This window comes from Helianthus annuus, chromosome 17, assembly GCF_002127325.2.
Source record: "Helianthus annuus cultivar XRQ/B chromosome 17, HanXRQr2.0-SUNRISE, whole genome shotgun sequence".
In the NCBI taxonomy this organism is placed as follows: Eukaryota; Viridiplantae; Streptophyta; class Magnoliopsida; order Asterales; family Asteraceae; genus Helianthus; species Helianthus annuus.
Window position 1 is genome coordinate 60,068,380 of NC_035449.2, and position 21,920 is coordinate 60,090,299.

Genomic DNA, 21,920 nt, shown 5'->3' on the forward strand with positions numbered 1-21,920 from the left:
TGTCGATCCATGCGATCTGCTAGCTCCAATAAACGGTTGCGCAAACTTTTGTGTTCGTGGGTCACTCCACAGCTTTGAATCGGATTCAAGTACTCCTCGTCCACGCCTTATGTTTTCATAGAATGAGTTGTCGAAATTGTTTTCGCTGTTTGTATCCAAGGCCACTCGCCTTGTAAGATCACCGCTAAGAGGACATAGGGTTTGAAGATGGGGAAGGAATCCTTGGTCAATAGCAGGGTCGGGTGCATTAGTATTGTTTTAGTTGTATAGCCTGTCACTGAATGTGACACAGCCAGCTGTCCCAATCGTATGTCCTCCTGATAATCATTGAATTAAACCGCAGAATATGCAAGTTAGTTCATTTGAAACTAAATCCATTCCAATGTTAATTTGTCGTTATGGCTACTGTTCTAGCTTTTAGTCTTAACTTACCTACAAGGGTAACAAGATCTTCAATGCTAAGACCTTTGTTAGCAAACTTCTTGATTTGGTCATCAATGGAGTCTTTAGGACCAGGTATGCTTTCTGCATCAGATGCCAGTGAAACTAATCCGTCTCGACGACCTGTTGGCACTGCCCAACCACTTCCCCCAGTCTAAAACAATATAAATAAACGTACTCAGTAAGATTCTACTCATAGCAAGGAATTAATGAGGGCAAAACTTTCATGTACACCATGATACCGAGATGCAACACCCAACATGATCCCAGCCCCAAAAAAAAATAACCCTCTTTTTCAGAAAAAAATTAAGTATGACAAACAAATAACATAAAGTGTAGACAAGAAAAACAAAAATTCTAAGACCATCCCTAAGGGGAGAAGGGGAACCAGCGCCGCTGGCGGGTGCCCCCTACCCGCTCCCAAACACCGTTGCCGGTCCAGCAGGTACAGACGGGCGAGTGTCACACCCCGATTTCCACGTGTCTCACCGGTGGGCCCGGTGGGGGATTACCGTGACGATGTTGGCAACATTATAGTCAAACCACACAATTATATAATGCACAGCGGAAGCAAAAGATAAATATATATAACTTCAACCTCTGGTGATAATATCAATGTATTACAGAAGTTGAATATCCACAGTGGATCGTAAATAAATATAAAGTATTGTTCCATCAGATACTGCAATCAAGTTTGCGAGACTTATCCCGACGCTAGGGAGCTAATACCAGCCAATTACGTTTAGGTACCTGCACTTAATCTTTTTGGGGAAAATACGTCAGTTTACACTGGTAAATACATTCAACTGACACATTTGAAAATGTTTATTTAAAATTGATTTGAATGCACAAGGCACAAACTCTTTTATAACTTGGGAAAATTCATAATGATCTTGTGAACGTTTTACATGTTCTTTTATGCGTTCAGTAGCCCGGGTCGTGCCGGGTTAAAGATTTATAGACACACCACGTTTGCGTAAAACCGTAGTACAGAAACCAACGGCTACGTCTTTTAGTTTTTAATGTCGACACTTTATACCGGGTGTACGCCTACACCGGGATGTCGATGGTCGTGGCCATTTCGTAAAATGATGGCGAGGATATCCGGGACAACGGTCATTAAACCCCCCAAAGGCTTATAAGCAACAAAACTGTTTAAATGAGCCAATCATATTTAATCAATTAACCACCTAAGCGATGGAATTATATAATGCTCAATCAAGCGGCATTAATATACCGTAACCCAAGCCCATATAGGGGAAATAAGTCAAAAGTATTTACCTTTGCAAGTATAATCCTTAATTAAGATCAAGTCACCGATAGCTTTTACTGGGGCTCCTAATCTGGAACGAAGGTTTTAATTAACCTCTTAGAATCCTAACGGTCCTTGTATTAGCCGTAGCTTAAACCGGTTGATTCCGATATTTAGATATGGTTAATTCGCATGAAAAGGCGAAAACCGAGAATGGAGTATGATTTGGACCCAACAAGTTCAGTGACTTGTTTTATATGGGTTTATAGTTCATACTCTGGATTTTGGGGTTCAAATAATATAATTTGACCCATATCGGCTATTGCACGAAAACTAGTTCCGTGGGCCGTACCGTGTGCGCAAATAGGCGAAACGGTTAACCATAAGAGTCGTACGCTTATTTCCTAAGTCAATATGCCTTAAAAGTATTTTGGTATCAGTAGGATACCTTCCGTAATGCCCGTAACGAGTTTAAGTTTATATTATGCCCCGTAGGGCTTTTTGGTCATTTTAAAGACTTTAAAAGGGATTTTTCGAGTTCTACAGGAAATCTGAGTTTCCCGAACAGTTCATAAAGCTTAAAATACTTTATTTATTATTTAAAATCAGTAGCAACTGGAATCGGGTCAAAAGACCTTGTAGAACTCCTGTTTTGGCCAAAAAGGGTATATTCGGTATTTACCGAACCGTAGCCATAACCGCAGGTTATGAGCAAGTTAAAAATTATTAAAAATCTTTAAAATTCCCAAAATATTATTTTACCACAGTGGGTAAAAGTTTTGGTGACGAAAACTTGGGTTAGATGGGCGTTATGCTAATTGCGCCGTTAATTACAAAACTTTCTTAAAAGTGCGCCTTTTAGCATAACTCTCATTCTAGACCTCGGATTGACGTGAAACTTCAGGGACATGCTTATAATTTAATAAGCAAGGTGTTGGTCCGTTCACGTGTCCGAAATACTCGTTTTAATTTTAAAAAGGCCGTTACGGTCAACTTTTAGGCGAATGACGGAAATGCGCTAAAGACTCGGATAACTCATGAACCGACCACAGAGGCTTATACCAACATGTGACCTGGTCCTAAGAGAGTCCTAGGGTATATTTATACCTCACTAAAACGGGTCAGAACTGAAGTCAAAGCAAAAGTCAAACTTTTGCGACATTCGGCTCCGAACCGGTTCTATATAGTAAATGATCGATTCAAACGAGCGCAAACATGTTTATATACCTATTATCATGTTTTATGATTGTCAAAACAGGTTCCATAATATATATATCACAGATTATGCTTAAATTGCTAAAATAGCTTTCTGTTGACTTTTTAACCGCGCGTTTGACTCGATATTTGACATAGTTAGAGTGGTGATCAGGGGGAACCATTTTAGAGGTTTAATACCCACATAAATACCAACTCATAACCATTTTTGATTCGTCATAAGACTGAATCATTTGCAAGACATTGCAATGACAACCGTTAGTTACGACGGTTGAGTTTTTAGCTAAGAACTTAAGCAAAAACTGAAGTATGAACGATCAAAGTAACTTACAGAAGCTAAGGCTTGAATATATAGCAGAGAAGAAGACTTGTATGCCTTAGAAATAGTCAGATGAGAGTGTTTGTGTTGTGGTGAACTTATGAACATATGCCTTGCTATTTATAGCCAAAGACCAAGCTCAAGATCACTCCACATCACTCTACAACTGAAATGGGATGAATGGCATGTGTCCTAGGGTGTATGGGTCGAGTAGGGGGCACCCATGCTGCCATAATTGATCAAATGATCGTTCAAAAGTGCCAAAAGCCAAGTAGTTACAAGGTTTCTGCATCTGGGCACTTTACGCGACCCGCATGGGAGTTCCCATGCTCTTTTACGCGGGTCGCCTAAAGGTTAAGAATCAGACGCATAATAGAGGGAGCTCGCGGCCCGCCTCAACTTAGGTTGAACCCTTACGCGGGTCGCGTGGGGTTATGTTTTCAGAATTTTTCAAATCTTTTATAATCATTACAGAATCGGGCCATTAATAACGAAATCTTTCGTAATGATTTACCTGGCCTTTCGGTTCTGAAGGGGTAACTTTGCGGTTTGGCCCTCGGTTATTTACCGATAGGGGCCTCGTGTTAATTACCCGCATTATTTAGTCCCCGGTTTATTTATTAATTATCTTGGAAAGCCTTAACTTTCACTGTTGACGCTTTTAACCCTTCTTCTACGAATTCGGCCGTAACTTTCTCGTTTCATATCGAAACTTCGCGAAATTTATATATATTATTTTAGTGAGGGTATAATACCGTTACAAAATCTTGGGAACGTTAAAGGGTCACTCAGAGGTATTATTAAACATGTTGACACAGTTAACCCCTGTAGTTTGTAATCTCTCACTTTCTTCCGCGTTTTGTTTTTGTACGATCTATAATTTATTCGTTTGAAGGTTTAAGCATTATTTAGGGATACTATACCGTATATTCACCCTTGTTGACATTTATAACCCTCGAATTTATATACTTTCAAGGTTTGTCAAAATTAGTCCTTTATTTATTATAGATGCCACGTGTAAACAAATGACACGTGTTAACACATCATTGGACACAAAATTTCGAGGTGTTACATCCTCACCCCCTTAAAATAAATCTCGACCCGAGATTTACTCAAATAAATAGGGGTATTTTTCTTTCATTGTAGCTTCGACTTCCCACGTATATTCAGGACCTCTACGAGCATCCCATTTGACCTTTACAATCGGTACGTGCTTTCTGCGAAGCTTCTTCACCTGTCGATCTTCAATCGACAAGGGTTTTTCTATGAACTTTAAGCTCTCATCTATATGCACATCTGTGTGTGGAATCACCAACGATTCGTCGGCGAAGCACTTCTTGAGATTGCAGATGTGGAACACATTGTGAATTCCATTGAGCTCTTCAGGCAAGTTCAGTTTATAGGCAACTGATCCGACTCGTTCAATGACCTCAAAAGGTCCTATGTATCTCGGACTCAATTTGCCCTTCTTGCCGAAACGCATCACCCCCTTCCAGGGTGACACCTTAAGTAATACTTTTTCACCCACTTCGAAGTGAAAATCTTTACGCTTTGGATCAGCGTAGCTCTTCTGCCTATCGCGGGCAGCTTTGAGACGTTCCCGGATCTGGACAATCTTGTCCGTTGTCTGGAAAACAATCTCTGGTCCCGATAATTGGACCTCTCCTACTTCCGCCCAACAAACAGGCGATCTGCATTTCCTACCATATAATGCCTCAAAAGGCGCAGCCTTAATGCTGGTGTGGTAGCTATTATTGTAGGAGAATTCGATCAGGGGTAGGTTTTTATCCCAGTTACCACCTAAATCGATCGCACATGCACGAAGCATGTCTTCTAGCGTTTGGATAGTACGCTCACTTTGACCGTCCGTCTGTGGATGGTAAGCCGTACTAAAATTTAAACGCGTGCCCAAAGATTGCTGGAAACTCTTCCAGAAGTGAGATGTGTATCTAGTATCCCTGTCGGAGATAATAGACACAGGTATGCCGTGTAAGGCTACAATCTTATCAACATATAGTTGGGCTAACATATCGGAGCTATACGTCTCCTTGATGGGTAGAAAATGAGCTGATTTAGTCAGCCTATCGACTATGACCCATATTGTATCGTTTCCTTTCCTGGTCTTGGGTAACTTGGTTATGAAGTCCATAGTTACACATTCCCACTTCCACTCGGGAAGTTCAGGCTGTTGTAGCAAGCCAGACGGCTTTTGGTGCTCGGCTTTGACTTGAGCACAAGTCAAGCACTTTGCTACATGGGCGGCTACAGACTTTTTCAAGCCTATCCACCAATAATTTGCCTTTAAGTCTTGGTACATTTTATCAGCACCAGGATGGACTGAGTATTTGGAACTATGGGCTTCCTGGAGAACAACATCTCGTAGTCCCCCATAAATCGGAACCCATATACGTCCATTCAGCCTAAGAATTCCATCCTTGCTAAGAGTCAACTGCTCTTCAGTTACTCCCAGCTTTTCATTAGGATAATTAGCTTCCAACACAGCCTCACGCTGCGCAGCTAATATCCTTTCCATTAAATTATTTTTAACTTCAATGCTCTTGGCATTGATTCGAATGGGTTTTACCCTTTCTTTTCTGCTCAATGCATCGGCGACTACATTCGCCTTGCCGGGATGGTACCTGATTTCACAGTCATAATCATTCAGGGTTTCCATCCAACGGCGCTGTCTCATGTTCAACTCCTTCTGGTTGAACAGGTGCTGGAGGCTTTTGTGATCAGAATAAATCACAAATTTAATGCCATAAAGGTAGTGCCTCCATAACTTAAGTGCAAATACAACGGCACCCAACTCCAAATCATGGGTGGTGTAATTCTTTTCATGCACCTTTAATTGCCTTGAAGCATAGGCAATTACCTTGCCCTTCTGCATAAGAACACACCCCATGCCTGTGTGTGATGCATCGCAGTAAACTACGAATTCATCTGTACCCTCAGGTAAGGTTAACACAGGTGCGTTGCTTAGCTTTTGCTTCAGTATTTCGAAGGACTCTTGCTGCTTCGGGCCCCAAATGTACTTTTCTTTCTTCTTGGTCAAGGAAGTCAAGGGTGCAGCAATCCTTGAAAAATTTTCAATAAATCTTCGGTAGTATCCTGCTAAACCCAGGAAGCTACGAATTTCGGTAGGCGTCTTTGGCTCTTGCCAGTTCATGACTGCCTCTACCTTAGCGGGATCCACTTGGATACCACGCTCACTCACAACGTGTCCTAAAAACTGGACCTCTCGTAGCCAGAATTCACATTTCGAGAATTTGGCGTAGAGTTTCTCACGCTGTAGTAATTCGAGAATGCAACGGAGGTGCTTCTCGTGGTCATCCTGATTCTTGGAATAGATAAGGATATCGTCGATGAAGACTATGACGAATTTATCTAAATATGGCTTGCAAACGCGATTCATGAGATCCATGAACGCAGCCGGTGCATTTGTGAGCCCAAAAGGCATCACTAGGAACTCGTAATGACCATAGCGAGTCCTAAATGCAGTCTTGTGTACATCTTCATCTCTGACCCTTAGTTGATGATAACCCGACCTTAAGTCGATCTTGGAGAAGTAGCTTGCTCCTTGCAGCTGGTCGAACAGATCATCGATCCTTGGTAAAGGATATCTGTTCTTTATGGTAACTTTATTCAGCTCTCTATAGTCGATGCACAACCGCATCGATCCGTCCTTCTTCTTTACAAATAGGACAGGAGCTCCCCAGGGAGATGAACTAGGTTTGATAAAACCTTTCGCCAGCAGTTCATCCAACTGGGTCCTCAGTTCTTTCATTTCCGTCGGCGCTAATCTGTAAGGTGCTCTTGCTATCGGAGCTGCTCCAGGAATGATGTCAATTCTGAATTCCACTTGTCTATCTGGTGGCAAACCAGGTAGTTCTTCGGGAAAGACCTCGGGGTATTCAGAAATGGCAGGAAGATCCTCGATCTTCGGCTTTGGTTCTTCTAATATCACCTGAGCCATGTAAATTACGCAGCCTCTGTTCAAACACCTTGAAGCTTTCAGCATAGATACGTCTTCGGGCAATCCGTAATGCGTATCCCCTCGAATGGTAAGAGATTCACCACTCGGAGTCTTTAAAACTATTTGCCTCTTGCCGCAAATGATTTGGGCCTGATTATGGGATAACCAGTCCATGCCTAGCACGATATCAAAACCCGCAAGTTTGAAAGGAAGTAGAGATAAAGGAAAAGAATGGTTCCTAATGGATATTTCACATCCTTCTAGAACAGTAGAGACGGTTTCTATCGTTCCGTCTGCTAACTCTACTTCGTATTTCATGTCTAGGGTTTTGATTGGCATATTTAGTAGTTGGCAAAATTTCTGGTCTACAAAGGACTTGTCAGCGCCAGAATCGAACAGTACTCTTGCAAATATATTATTTACGAGAAAAGTACCTGTAAGCACATTGTCGTCCTTGACTGCTTCCTTTGCATCCAAGCGGAAAACTCTCGCATTTGTCTTCTTAGTCTCTTCTGCCTTCTTGGCATACTTCGGGCAATTACTCTTTATGTGCCCCTTTTCATTGCAATTAAAGCAAGTTGCGTCCTTTATCTTTTTGCACTCCACTGTTTTGTGCTCCTTGGACTTGCATAGCCCACAGGGTGGAGTCCTTTGTTGCGACTGCGAACCAGACGCAAACCTACACTTCCCGGAGTGAGGTTTCTTGCAGACCTTGCAGTAAGGTCTTCCATCAGCTTGCCCCTCTTTCTTTGCCTCCGACCCTCTCTTTCCTTCACTGTTTCCACGGTGCTTTTTCCCAGACTTTCGTGAGGTATCATCCTCACGCTTTCGCTTTTCAGCCTCCTTGCTCCTCTGTGCCCTCAGACGGACAGCATCAAGTGTAAGAGACAAGGAGAGGTCAGTAACTGACCTGAAGGTCGTTGGCCTAGAGGCCTTTACGCTGGCCTTGATCGCCGGCTCTAAGCCCCCAATGAATCGGGCAATTCTTCTTGGTTCTGGTGTCACAAGATATGGCACCAGGCGTGACATAGTGTTAAAGCTTGTCAGATAAGCTTGACAATCCAGGTTTGTCATCACCAGTGAGACGAAATCAGCCTCAATCTTCTCAACCTCGTGCTGAGGGCAGTAGTTTTCTTTTATGAGGGTAATAAACTCCCCCCATGACATTTTGTACAAGGCAGACTTACCTGAAGCCTGCACCAGAGCTCTCCACCATGCCAGGGCCTCGCCCTTGAATGACTGGGACACAAACTTAACCACGTCCCTCTCAGCGCACCCGCTGATGTCCACAATCGTGTCCATCTCGTCCAGCCAGGTTATACAGTCAACCGCACCTTTCTCCCCTGTAAATTCACGGGGCTTACATGATACAAAGTATTTGTAAGTGCAACCCTTAGCACCAGACGCATCAGTATATTCTCTATCGCGGTGAACGCTGTGGTCAGTAGACGAATGCTTGTCGTCATCTTTCTTGGGTTCAGAGGGTGGTTTGGAGTGTGTCTTTGGTTTAGAGAGTGGCTTTGTCACAGATCTGCCTTGAGACTCCGTATTTTGACGATCGATAGCTGCCTGGACAGCATTGTTGATCAGAGCCTTTAGCTGTGCGCCTGTCAAATGTACTGACGCATTGTCATAGTCATCTTCATTCGTGTGGCTGTTCTCTCCATTGGGATCCGCCATTGTAACTTGAATCTGTTACAGAAGATAACAAAATTTTAATTTAGGAGATTATTATGTGATTGTCTTTTATGACAATTTGTCAACCATGGTACAGAGACCATATTCGGTTAACTTTTTATCTCATTACATTAAATATTAGGATTCGAATATATCCTATTTTAACTATATAAATAGTATGGGCGGCATAAAGCCTAATCACGATGATGTTTTATAATATTAGCCGAGATTCCAGAGAATCAAAGGCATAGAGAGTTGAACCGTAGTTCTTTTATCTCTTTCTGACAGAGAGTCATAGACTACTACTGCCTTTTGTCTTATAAGACAATTATTATGGCCCATAGGCACTACACCTCTAATGGATGTCTTAATATGGTTGGCCCGTAGGCACTACATCACTAATGGATGTTTTGATAATATTGGCCCGTAGGCACTACATCACTAATGGATGTTTTAATAATTCTGGCCCGTAGGCACTGCATCACTAATGGATGTTTTAATAATACTGGCCCGTAGGCACTGCATCACTAATGGATGTTTTTATAATATTGGCCCGTAGGCACTGCATCACTAATGGATGTCTTTATAATACTGGCCCGTAGGCATTGCATCACTAAATGGATGTCTTTATAATACTGGCCCGTAGGCATTGCATCACTAAATGGATGTCTTTATAGTACTGGCCCGTAGGCATTGCATCACTAAATGGATGTCTTTATAATATTGATCACCTTCATTGGTGATTTAACCCACGATCTATATATCATTTAGTTGGGTTTTGAAATCCTCAAAGGATTATTGTATAAGAATGACGTGCGTGATTATAACGAATCACATCTGCCATGAATGTTAACATGCGTACAGAGGTTAACAGGGAATCAGAATCTTTTCAGCTAGGTCGTACCATCTTGACTGATCTTAAGAGACCCCAAGCTAGGTTTCACCCCCTTAAGATTCTTTACCAGGCAGATCAATATAAAAGGAATGGTTTTGATTTATTTATATATATATTAAAACAAAACTCATAACATACATTCCAAAATCACAAATACAATTACATATTGCCCTAAACGGGTCTTTCAAATAATACATACCTCCATAGAGGTTTAAAAATAAGTGACAAGTCCACGCAGGGACTAATATAAGATAGGTGTCCATGCAAGGACTAAAGATAAGTCCACGTAGGGACTGAAATACGATAAGTTGTCCACACAGGGACTTATTTTAAAGTAGAAATTACATTCGTACTACTATTAAGGGCTAGTGGTCACGTTTCTTCTTTTTGCCCTTTAGTAGGTTCGCCAAGCCCTTGAGAAATCCTCGGTGGCTTTTCTTTTCTTCCTCGAATTCTCTCTCCACACAATCTAGTCGATGGAGTATTTCTTCCTGTTCAGGAGGAGAAAATCGTGGTTGTGGCGCTTGATGCGGAACTGGAGGTCTGGGAGGTATTGGATACCCATGAGCTGAGTAATCCGGTGGTCCCATGTTTCCATGTGCTCCGTCAGGGTAGCGCGCATTATATCTAGCCGACACCACATATGGGTCGCGCTCATAGCCGTAGTTGTATTGTGCTTGTGACGGTTCAAACGGGTTGTAAGCCGTTGGACCTGTGTAAGCTGGTATGGGTTGGTCATACCCAAATGGTGGCGAATTTCGTGCAGTAGGTGCGGAGTTCGCTTCTTGTATAGGACTTGAAGGTCCTTCTTCTTGTAGCGGCGGATAGTGGCTGCTACTTGAATGTCGAGGAGTACTGAAATGCATACCTCCTCCTCCTCGTGTAGACATACGAGCATTGCTCCTCCTACGCCTCGGCGGATCAGGTATTACTGGTTGTGCCGGTGGCGGAGGTGGTGGCGTAACTGCCTCAAAGCGTGAATCCTCAGATGGATCCTGTGGATGTCTTGGTTGCGATGTCTGATGAGATGGTGTGTTGTACCACTCATGTCGGTCAAACAAGGCCATAAAGCTGTCTGGGCCTTGATACTGCGGACCATGATATGAAGATCCATCAGATACTTCTATCGGATGCGTGGGCGTACCACGAGCTGGTTCAGTTGGATCCTCATCTTCCTCCATGGGATCTTCAGAAAAGTGGTCTTGTGGACCTAGCGGAACAAATCCTGATGGTTCCTGTATGTAGTCAGCCGGATTAAACTGAGCTACGTAGTATGGACTAGGGTCGTCATAGTTCCGGTGCGAAACCGATCGTTGTAGAGGTATGAAGGAAGGTTGTGGGTTGTTGGGATTATTTTCTGAATCTGGCCCAAAGGAGTGCCGGTAGGATGGCGTTGAGCTGTGCGAAGTGGAATGCCTCGCTGGTTCGTAAAGATCTCTTCGTCGTTGTGGCTCTTCACTCCGTGTCATCGAAGGATGTCTTGTACCAGATGGTCCAGCTTCTTGATCGTGATGTGTCACGATTTCACCTCGGCCTCTTCGTCCCCTTCCTCTTCCTCGGAATATAACAGGTGGCATTTTCCTGCTCCAAAACTTATTAAAAATCAAATCGAAAATAAAGACAAAAAGGAGTAAAGTCCGAATTTGTCCTAAGTTCTTGTCTAGACTCAAGTATGTGCAATTGTGTCACTGAGATTAAACACAATAAGGTAGTGTTTAATTCACTCAATGTTGGCTCTGATACCAACCTGTCACACCCCGATTTCCACGTGTCTCACCGGTGGGCCCGGTGGGGGATTACCGTGACGATGTTGGCAACATTATAGTCAAACCACACAATTATATAATGCACAGCGGAAGCAAAAGATAAATATATATAACTTCAACCTCTGGTGATAATATCAATGTATTACAGAAGTTGAATATCCACAGTGGATCGTAAATAAATATAAAGTATTGTTCCATCAGATACTGCAATCAAGTTTGCGAGACTTATCCCGACGCTAGGGAGCTAATACCAACCAATTACGTTTAGGTACCTGCACTTAATCTTTTTGGGGAAAATACGTCAGTTTACACTGGTAAATACATTCAACTGACACATTTGAAAATGTTTATTTAAAATTGATTTGAATGCACAAGGCACAAACTCTTTTATAACTTGGGAAAATTCATAATGATCTTGTGAACGTTTTACATGTTCTTTTATGCGTTCAGTAGCCCGGGTCGTGCCGGGTTAAAGATTTATAGACACACCACGTTTGCGTAAAACCGTAGTACAGAAACCAACGGCTACGTCTTTTAGTTTTTAATGTCGACACTTTATACCGGGTGTACGCCTACACCGGGATGTCGATGGTCGTGGCCATTTCGTAAAATGATGCCGAGGATATCCGGGACAACGGTCATTAAACCCCCCAAAGGCTTATAAGCAACAAAACTGTTTAAATGAGCCAATCATATTTAATCAATTAACCACCTAAGCGATGGAATTATATAATGCTCAATCAAGCGGCATTAATATACCGTAACCCAAGCCCATATAGGGGAAATAAGTCAAAAGTATTTACCTTTGCAAGTATAATCCTTAATTAAGATCAAGTCACCGATAGCTTTTACTGGGGCTCCTAATCTGGAACGAAGGTTTTAATTAACCTCTTAGAATCCTAACGGTCCTTGTATTAGCCGTAGCTTAAACCGGTTGATTCCGATATTTAGATATGGTTAATTCGCATGAAAAGGCGAAAACCGAGAATGGAGTATGATTTGGACCCAACAAGTTCAGTGACTTGTTTTATATGGGTTTATAGTTCATACTCTGGATTTTGGGGTTCAAATAATATAATTTGACCCATATCGGCTATTGCACGAAAACTAGTTCCGTGGGCCGTACCGTGTGCGCAAATAGGCGAAACGGTTAACCATAAGAGTCGTACGCTTATTTCCTAAGTCAATATGCCTTAAAAGTATTTTGGTATCAGTAGGATACCTTCCGTAATGCCCGTAACGAGTTTAAGTTTATATTATGCCCCGTAGGGCTTTTTGGTCATTTTAAAGACTTTAAAAGGGATTTTTCGAGTTCTACAGGAAATCTGAGTTTCCCGAACAGTTCATAAAGCTTAAAATACTTTATTTATTATTTAAAATCAGTAGCAACTGGAATCGGGTCAAAAGACCTTGTAGAACTCCTGTTTTGGCCAAAAAGGGTATATTCGGTATTTACCGAACCGTAGCCATAACCGCAGGTTATGAGCAAGTTAAAAATTATTAAAAATCTTTAAAATTCCCAAAATATTATTTTACCACAGTGGGTAAAAGTTTTGGTGACGAAAACTTGGGTTAGATGGGCGTTATGCTAATTGCGCCGTTAATTACAAAACTTTCTTAAAAGTGCGCCTTTTAGCATAACTCTCATTCTAGACCTCGGATTGACGTGAAACTTCAGGGACATGCTTATAATTTAATAAGCAAGGTGTTGGTCCGTTCACGTGTCCGAAATACTCGTTTTAATTTTAAAAAGGCCGTTACGGTCAACTTTTAGGCGAATGACGGAAATGCGCTAAAGACTCGGATAACTCATGAACCGACCACAAAGGCTTATACCAACATGTGACCTGGTCCTAAGAGAGTCCTAGGGTATATTTATACCTCACTAAAACGGGTCAGAACTGAAGTCAAAGCAAAAGTCAAACTTTTGCGACATTCGGCTCCGAACCGGTTCTATATAGTAAATGATCGATTCAAACGAGCGCAAACATGTTTATATACCTATTATCATGTTTTATGATTGTCAAAACAGGTTCCATAATATATATATCACAGATTATGCTTAAATTGCTAAAATAGCTTTCTGTTGACTTTTTAACCGCGCGTTTGACTCGATATTTGACATAGTTAGAGTGGTGATCAGGGGGAACCATTTTAGAGGTTTAATACCCACATAAATACCAACTCATAACCATTTTTGATTCGTCATAAGACTGAATCATTTGCAAGACATTGCAATGACAACCGTTAGTTACGACGGTTGAGTTTTTAGCTAAGAACTTAAGCAAAAACTGAAGTATGAACGATCAAAGTAACTTACAGAAGCTAAGGCTTGAATATATAGCAGAGAAGAAGACTTGTATGCCTTAGAAATAGTCAGATGAGAGTGTTTGTGTTGTGGTGAACTTATGAACATATGCCTTGCTATTTATAGCCAAAGACCAAGCTCAAGATCACTCCACATCACTCTACAACTGAAATGGGATGAATGGCATGTGTCCTAGGGTGTATGGGTCGAGTAGGGGGCACCCATGCTGCCATAATTGATCAAATGATCGTTCAAAAGTGCCAAAAGCCAAGTAGTTACAAGGTTTCTGCATCTGGGCACTTTACGCGACCCGCATGGGAGTTCCCATGCTCTTTTACGCGGGTCGCCTAAAGGTTAAGAATCAGACGCGTAATAGAGGGAGCTCGCGGCCCGCCTCAACTTAGGTTGAACCCTTACGCGGGTCGCGTGGGGTTATGTTTTCAGAATTTTTCAAATCTTTTATAATCATTACAGAATCGGGCCATTAATAACGAAATCTTTCGTAATGATTTACCTGGCCTTTCGGTTCTGAAGGGGTAACTTTGCGGTTTGGCCCTCGGTTATTTACCGATAGGGGCCTCGTGTTAATTACCCGCATTATTTAGTCCCCGGTTTATTTATTAATTATCTTGGAAAGCCTTAACTTTCACTGTTGACGCTTTTAACCCTTCTTCTACGAATTCGGCCGTAACTTTCTCGTTTCATATCGAAACTTCGCGAAATTTATATATATTATTTTAGTGAGGGTATAATACCGTTACAAAATCTTGGGAACGTTAAAGGGTCACTCAGAGGTATTATTAAACATGTTGACACAGTTAACCCCTGTAGTTTGTAATCTCTCACTTTCTTCCGCGTTTTGTTTTTGTACGATCTATAATTTATTCGTTTGAAGGTTTAAGCATTATTTAGGGATACTATACCGTATATTCACCCTTGTTGACATTTATAACCCTCGAATTTATATACTTTCAAGGTTTGTCAAAATTAGTCCTTTATTTATTATAGATGCCACGTGTAAACAAATGACACGTGTTAACACATCATTGGACACAAAATTTCGAGGTGTTACAGCGAGTAAGGCGGGGGTTAACATGTTGCCGCTTGAAATTGATGGTTGTGTGTGTATGTATAATTAAAATAAAAAAGGAGAGGGTAGTTTAGACCCTAGGGTAGTGGCACCACCGATAACTAGGGGTGTTCAAAAAAATCCGAATCCGAAACCGAATCCGAAATATCCGAAAACCCGTATCCGAAATATTTGTTATACCACTCGCCTTGAGTCTTCATATCAGTTAATTAATTCTATTACAAACCCTACGAATTTCTCCTTGATTACCTGTCTTTAACTCAATTTTACTCATCTTCACCATTGCTATCGCGAACATCTTGTTGAATGTCGATCCATGCGATCTGCTAGCTCCAATAAACGGTTGCGCAAACTTTTGTGTTCGTGGGTCACTCCACAGCTTTGAATCAGATTCAAGTACTCCTCGTCCACGCCTTATGTTTTCATAGAATGAGTTGTCGAAATTGTTTTCGCTGTTTGTATCCAAGGCCACTCGCCTTGTAAGATCACCGCTAAGAGGACATAGGGTTTGAAGATGGAGAAGGAATCCTTGGTCAATAGCAGGGTCGGGTGCATTAGTATTGTTGTAGTTATATAGCCTGTCACTGAATGTGACACAGCCAGCTGTCCCAATCGTATGTCCTCCTGATAATCATTGAATTAAACCGCAAAATATGCAAGTTAGTTCATTTGAAACTAAATCCATTCCAATGTTAATTTGTCGTTATGGCTACTGTTCTAGCTTTTAGTCTTAACTTACCTACAAGGGTAACAAGATCTTCAATGCTAAGACCTTTGTTAGCAAACTTCTTGATTTGGTCATCAATGGAGTCTTTAGGACCAGGTATGCTTTCTGCATCAGATGCCAGTGAAACTAATCTGTCTCGACGACGTGTTGGCACTGCCCAACCACTTCCCCCAGTCTAAAACAATACAAATAAACGTACTCAGTAAGATTCTACTCATAGCAAGGAATTAATGAGGGCAAAACTTTCATGTACACCATGATACCGAGATGCAACACCCAACATGATCCCAGCCCAAAAAAAAATAAAATAACCCTCTTTTTCAGAAAAAAATTAAGTATGACAAACAAATAACATAAAGTGTAGACAAGAAAAACAAAAATTCTAAGACCATCCCTAAGGGGAGAAGGGGAACCAGCGCCGCTGGCGGGTGCCCCCTACCCGCTCCCAAACACCGTTGCCGGTCCAGCAGGTACGGACGGGCGAGTAAGGCGGGGGTTAACATGTTGCCGCTTGAAATTGATGATTGTGTGTGTATGTATAATTAAAATAAAAAAGGAGAGGGTAGTTTAGACCCTAGGGTAGTGGCACCACCGATAATTAGGGGTGTTCAAAAAAATCCGAATCCGAAACCGAATCCGAAATATCCGAAAACCCGTATCCGAAATATTTGTTATACCACTCGCCTTGAGTCTTCATATCAGTTAATTAATTCTATTACAAACCCTACGAATTTCTCCTTGATTACCTGTCTTTAACTCAATTTTACTCATCTTCACCATTGCTATCGCGAACATCTTGTTGAATGTCGATCCATGCGATCTGCTAGCTCCAATAAACGGTTGCGCAAACTTTTATGTTCGTGGGTCACTCCACAGCTTTGAATCGGATTCAAGTACTCCTCGTCCACGCCTTATGTTTTCATAGAATGAGTTGTCGAAATTGTTTTCGCTGTTTGTATCCAAGGCCACTCGCCTTGTAAGATCATCGCTAAGAGGACATAGGGTTTGAAGATGGGGAAGGAATCCTTGGTCAATAGCAGGGTCGGGTGCATTAGTATTGTTGTAGTTGTATAGCCTGTCACTGAATGTGACACAGCCAGCTGTCCCAATTGTATGTCCTCCTGATAATCATTGAATTAAACCGCAAAATATGCAAGTTAGTTCATTTGAAACTAAATCCATTCCAATGTTAATTTGTCGTTATGCCTACTGTTCTAGCTTTTAGTCTTAACTTACCTACAAGGGTAACAAGATCTTCAATGCTAAGACCTTTGTTAGCAAACTTCTTGATTTGGTCATCAATGGAGTCTTTAGGACCAGGTATGCTTTCTGCATCAGATGCCAGTGAAACTAATCCGTCTCGATGACCTGTTGGCACTGCCCAACCACTTCCCCCAGTCTAAAACGATACAAATAAACGTACTCAGTAAGATTCTACTCATAGCAAGGAATTAATGAGGGCAAAACTTTCATGTACACCATGATACCGAGATGCAACACCCAACATGATCCCAGCCCAAAAAAAAAATAACCCTCTTTTTCAGAAAAAAATTAAGTATGACAAACAAATAACATAAAGTGTAGACAAGAAAAACAAAAATTCTAAGACCATCCCTAAGGGGAGAAGGGGAACCAGCGCCGCTGGCGGGTGCCCCCTACCCGCTCCCAAACACCGTTGCCGGTCCAGCAGGTACAGACGGGCGAGTAAGGCGGGGGTTAACATGTTGCCGCTTGAAATTGATGATTGTGTGTGTATGTATAATTAAAATAAAAAAGGAGAGGGTAGTTTAGACCCTAGGGTAGTGGCACCACCGATAATTAGGGGTGTTCAAAAAAATCCGAATCCGAAACCGAATCCGAAATATCCGAAAACCCGTATCCGAAATATTTGTTATACCACTCGCCTTGAGTCTTCATATCAGTTAATTAATTCTATTACAAACCCTACGAATTTCTCCTTGATTACATGTCTTTAACTCAATTTTACTCATCTTCACCATTGCTATCGCGAACATCTTGTTGAATGTCGATCCATGCGATCTGCTAGCTCCAATAAACGGTTGCGCAAACCTTTGTGTTAGTGGGTCACTCCACAGCTTTGAATCGGATTCAAGTACTCCTCGTCCACGCCTTATGTTTTCATAGAATGAGTTGTAGAAATTGTTTTCGCTGTTTGTATCCAAGGCCACTCGCCTTTTAAGATCACCGCTAAGAGGACATAGGGTTTGAAGATGGGGAAGGAATCCTTGGTCAATAGCAGGGTCGGGTGCATTAGTATTGTTGTAGTTGTATGTGACACAGCCAGCTGTCCCAATCGTATGTCCTCCTGATAATCATTGAATTAAGCCGCAAAATATGCAAGTTAGTTCATTTGAAACTAAATCCATTCCAATGTTAATTTGTCGTTATGGCTACTGTTCTAGCTTTTAGTCTTAACTTACCTACAAGGGTAACAAGATCTTCAATGCTAAGACCTTTGTTAGCAAACTTCTTGATTTGGTCATCAATGGAGTCTTTAGGACCAGGTATGCTTTCTGCATCAGATGCCAGTGAAACTAATCCGTCTCGACGACCTGTTGGCACTGCCCAACCACTTCCCCCAGTCTAAAACAATACAAATAAACGTACTCAGTAAGATTCTACTCATAGCAAGGAATTAATGAGGGCAAAACTTTCATGCACACCATGATACCGAGATGCAACACCCAACATGATCCCAGCCCAAAAAAAAAATAACCCTCTTTTTCAGAAAAAAATTAAGTATGACAAACAAATAACATAAAGTGTAGACAAGAAAAACAAAAATTCTAAGACCATCCCTAAGGGGAGAAGGGGAACCAGCGCCGCTGGCGGGTGCCCCCTACCCGCTCCCAAACACCGTTGCCGGTCCAGCAGGTACAGACGGGCGAGTAAGGCCGGGGTTAACATGTTGCCGCTTGAAATTGATGATTGTGTGTGTATGTATAATTAAAATAAAAAAGGAGAGGGTAGTTTAGACCCTAGGGTAGTGGCACCACCGATAATTAGGGGTGTTCAAAAAAATCCGAATCCGAAATATCTGAAAACCCGTATCCGAAATATTTGTTATACCACTCGCCTTGAGTCTTCATATCAGTTAATTAATTCTATTACAAACCCTACGAATTTCTCCTTGATTACCTGTCTTTAACTCAATTTTACTCATCTTCACCATTGCTATCGCGAACATCTTGTTGAATGTCGATCCATGTGATCTGCTAGCTCCAATAAACGGTTGCGCAAACTTTTGTGTTCGTGGGTCACTCCACAGCTTTGAATCGGATTCAAGTACTCCTCGTCCACGCCTTATGTTTTCATAGAATGAGTTGTCGAAATTGTTTTCGCTGTTTGTATCCAAGGCCACTCGCCTTGTAAGATCACCGCTAAGAGGACATAGGGTTTGAAGATGGGGAAGGAATCCTTGGTCAATAGCAGGGTCGGGTGCATTAGTATTGTTGTAGTTGTATAGCCTGTCACTGAATGTGACACAGCCAGCTGTCCCAATCATATGTCCTCCTGATAATCATTGAATTAAACCGCAAAATATGCAAGTTAGTTCATTTGAAACTAAATCCATTCCAATGTTAATTTGTCGTTATGGCTATTGTTCTAGCTTTTAGTCTTAACTTACCTACAAGGGTAACAAGATCTTCAATGCTAAGACCTTTGTTAGCAAACTTCTTGATTTGGTCATCAATGGAGTCTTTAGGACCAGGTATGCTTTCTGCATCAGATGCCAGTGAAACTAATCCGTCTCGACGACCTGTTGGCACTGCCCAACCACTTCCCCCAGTCTAAAACAATACAAATAAACGTACTCAGTAAGATTCTACTCATAGCAAGGAATTAATGAGGGCAAAACTTTCATGTACACCATGATACCGAGATGCAACACCCAACATGATCCCAGCCAAAAAAAAAAAATAACCCTCTTTTTCAGAAAAAAATTAAGTATGACAAACAAATAACATAAAGTGTAGACAAGAAAAACAAAAATTCTAAGACCATCCGAAATATCCGAAAATCGGATAATCCGAAAATTCGGATTCAGATTCGGATAGTGATTTTGAGAATTTTCGGATAATCGGATTATCCGAAAATATCCGAGGTATCCGAAAAATATCCGAAGTATCCGAAAAAATATCCGAAATATCCGAAAAATATCCGAAGTATCCGAAAAATATCCGAAATATCCGAAAAAATATCCGAAATATCCGAAAAATATCCGAAATTTATATTCGGATATCCGAAACTATCCGAAAAATCTGGTTCCAAATATTAAAAAATAATAAAAAAATAAAAATTAAATAAAAAATTGGATATTCGGATATCCGATTAGATATCCGTATCCGAATCCGAAATTTCGGATATCCAATTTTCGGATATCCGAAATTTCGGATATCCAATTTTCGGATATCCGAAAACCGGATTATCCGATCTTGAACACCCCTACCGATAATATCCTATTGTGGATGCTCTAATATTAATAATACTAAACCGCCAATAACAAAACTGATGACATACAATACGAAAGGAGAAAACTACATATTTAAATAGATTTTCTACCATCCGTGTATAATGCTTAAATTAAACATGTATGAAGCTAGTGGTTAATTACCTGGACCACAGAATCACGAGCAGCGAGGGCAAGAATGTCTGCACAGGAGACCACCCCCGGACAGACGGTTTCTAGCATGGACTTTGCTGCATCTATTACTTCATAACCTCTCAAACGAGAATTTGCTCTTGCGGTTTTCTCCGCAAAAGAGCCATCGATTAAGACCGATTCATCACAACCATTGACAAAGCAATCGTGAAAGAACATTCGTAGTATACCAGGTGCATATGTCTGGTTTGATCGAATCTCAGACTGGACCACAGACTGCACAATGGCTTCAGCTTGTGGGCATGTAGTCTTGTAGAACCCGACTCGTGTGGAGCGCGGTGGATATCTGTTGGCTGGGGTTGTTGGGGGATATGTTGGAGATGGTGGGGTTGTCGGGGGACATGTTGGAGCCAGTGGGGTTGTCGGTGGATATGTTGGAGTCAATGGGGTTGTCGGTGGATATGTTGGAGCCAGTGGGGTTGTTGGTGGATATGTTGGAGATGGTGGGCTTGTTGGGGGACATGTTGGAGCCAGTGGGGGTGTGGAGGGATTTGTTGGAGCCGGTGGGGTTGTCGGGGGACTTGTTGGAGCCGGTGGGGGTGTGGAGGAATTTGTCAGAGCCGGTGGGGGTGTGGAGGGAGTTGTGGGAGCTGGTGGGGTTTTGGGGGGATATATTGGAGCCGGTGGGCTGATCGGGGGAGTTGTTGAAGCCGGTGTGGGTGGCGTGGGATATGCTGGAGTCGGTGTGGGTGGCGGGGGATATGGGGGTTGACAAGCATTGGTAGGTGGTGGTGGTGGTGGTAAGAGAATTGACGTTGCATGCATCACCTATAATACAAAAATGAATTTGAACTTTATAAGGAGGCGTTAAACCAGCAACAAAAGTTAATAACTCTGGCAACGTAATTTAAAAAGTAAAAAGTTTGGCTAATGTGCATTGTATACGTTGTAACATTTGATTTATTAGCTTGTACGTGATGCAACAAACTTACTTGTTACCACATTATGCTTTCAAAATATACATATTATTAAAAATATAATGACAATTAATTATACAACATGCAACGAAAGTTATAGAATATGCAACGAAATCAGTAAATAGCAAAAAAGTGAGAAGAAATGTACATATGCTGCTGCAACCAAGACAAGAGCAGCTAAAGCAAAAGGAGGAGACTTCATGCTTGGTAAGTGAAGTGAAGATTGATGGTGAATGAGTTAAGGTGGTGGTGGTGTTGTCATTTATATATAACAAGCCCAAAGGACCACTTCATTTATTAACCGAATATGCATGTGGCATACATACCTCATGCACAAAGAATATATGCATGTCGCATTTTCCTCTGTTTTTACCAGAGAGTATGGGACTATACACAAATCAAAAAGCAATCTCCCAAAAGGAGACTTCAGTAAATGTATCATTATGTTTTTACCACAGAGTATGCCACTATACACAAATCAAAAAGCAATCTCCCAAAAGGAGACTTCAGTAAATGTATCATTTTTGAAAAGGGATAAATGTACAAAAATCTTACAAGATTATGCAAAAGGTTAAAAAAAATGACATCGAATTGAAAAAAAAAATGTTCAAAGTGATCTTTATACTATGGCCACATAAAGTGGATTAATGTAG

At 41.5% G+C, this 21,920-nt stretch overlaps 3 protein-coding genes across 3 annotated transcripts; all 3 read right to left on the reverse strand.

Annotated features, from left to right (window-relative positions):
- Nucleotides 1–15,109: 15,109 nt before the first annotated feature.
- Nucleotides 15,110–17,389, reverse strand: LOC110924282 (peroxidase N1). Its single transcript, XM_022168309.2, has 5 exons — nucleotides 17,300–17,389; nucleotides 16,903–17,065; nucleotides 16,564–16,787; nucleotides 15,679–15,841; nucleotides 15,110–15,563 (listed from the first exon to the last, which is right to left on the reverse strand). Exons 1-5 carry the CDS (start codon nucleotides 17,387–17,389, stop codon nucleotides 15,145–15,147), a joined length of 1,059 nt encoding a protein of 352 aa, XP_022024001.2. The 3' UTR covers nucleotides 15,110–15,144.
- Nucleotides 17,390–17,558: 169 nt separating this feature from the next.
- LOC110924281 (peroxidase N1-like) lies at nucleotides 17,559–18,594 on the reverse strand. The gene is made up of 3 exons (XM_022168308.2): nucleotides 18,505–18,594; nucleotides 18,108–18,270; nucleotides 17,559–17,992 (listed from the first exon to the last, which is right to left on the reverse strand). Exons 1-3 carry the CDS (start codon nucleotides 18,592–18,594, stop codon nucleotides 17,589–17,591), a joined length of 657 nt encoding a protein of 218 aa, XP_022024000.1. The 3' UTR covers nucleotides 17,559–17,588.
- A 152-nt stretch (nucleotides 18,595–18,746) lies between these two features.
- Nucleotides 18,747–21,469, reverse strand: LOC110924280 (peroxidase N1-like). Its single transcript, XM_035986226.1, has 4 exons — nucleotides 21,416–21,469; nucleotides 20,303–21,118; nucleotides 19,316–19,478; nucleotides 18,747–19,200 (listed from the first exon to the last, which is right to left on the reverse strand). The coding sequence occupies exons 1-4, from the start codon at nucleotides 21,467–21,469 to the stop codon at nucleotides 18,782–18,784; spliced, it is 1,452 nt and encodes a 483-aa protein (XP_035842119.1). The 3' UTR covers nucleotides 18,747–18,781.
- Nucleotides 21,470–21,920: the final 451 nt, after the last annotated feature.

Bases quoted from the DNA above. Each gene is read 5' to 3' on its own strand.
- LOC110924281 (XM_022168308.2), bottom strand. From the start codon at position 18,594: ATGTTAACCCCGGCCTTACTCGCCCGTCTGTACCTGCTGGACCGGCAA. The intron at 18,271-18,504 runs GTTCCCCTTCTC...GTATTGTTTTAG, and splicing joins GGCACCCGCCAGCGGCGCTG to ACTGGGGGAAGTGGTTGGGC. The intron at 17,993-18,107 runs GTAAGTTAAGAC...AATGATTATCAG, and splicing joins AGATCTTGTTACCCTTGTAG to GAGGACATACGATTGGGACA.
- LOC110924280 (XM_035986226.1), bottom strand. From the start codon at position 21,469: ATGAAGTCTCCTCCTTTTGCTTTAGCTGCTCTTGTCTTGGTTGCAGCA. The intron at 21,119-21,415 runs GTACATTTCTTC...TTTGTATTATAG, and splicing joins TCTTGGTTGCAGCAGCATAT to GTGATGCATGCAACGTCAAT. The intron at 19,201-19,315 runs GTAAGTTAAGAC...AATGATTATCAG, and splicing joins AGATCTTGTTACCCTTGTAG to GAGGACATATGATTGGGACA.
- LOC110924282 (XM_022168309.2), bottom strand. From the start codon at position 17,389: ATGTTAACCCCCGCCTTACTCGCCCGTCTGTACCTGCTGGACCGGCAA. The intron at 17,066-17,299 runs GTTCCCCTTCTC...GTATCGTTTTAG, and splicing joins GGCACCCGCCAGCGGCGCTG to ACTGGGGGAAGTGGTTGGGC. The intron at 15,842-16,563 runs GTACTTGAATCC...GTATTGTTTTAG, and splicing joins ACATAAGGCGTGGACGAGGA to ACTGGGGGAAGTGGTTGGGC.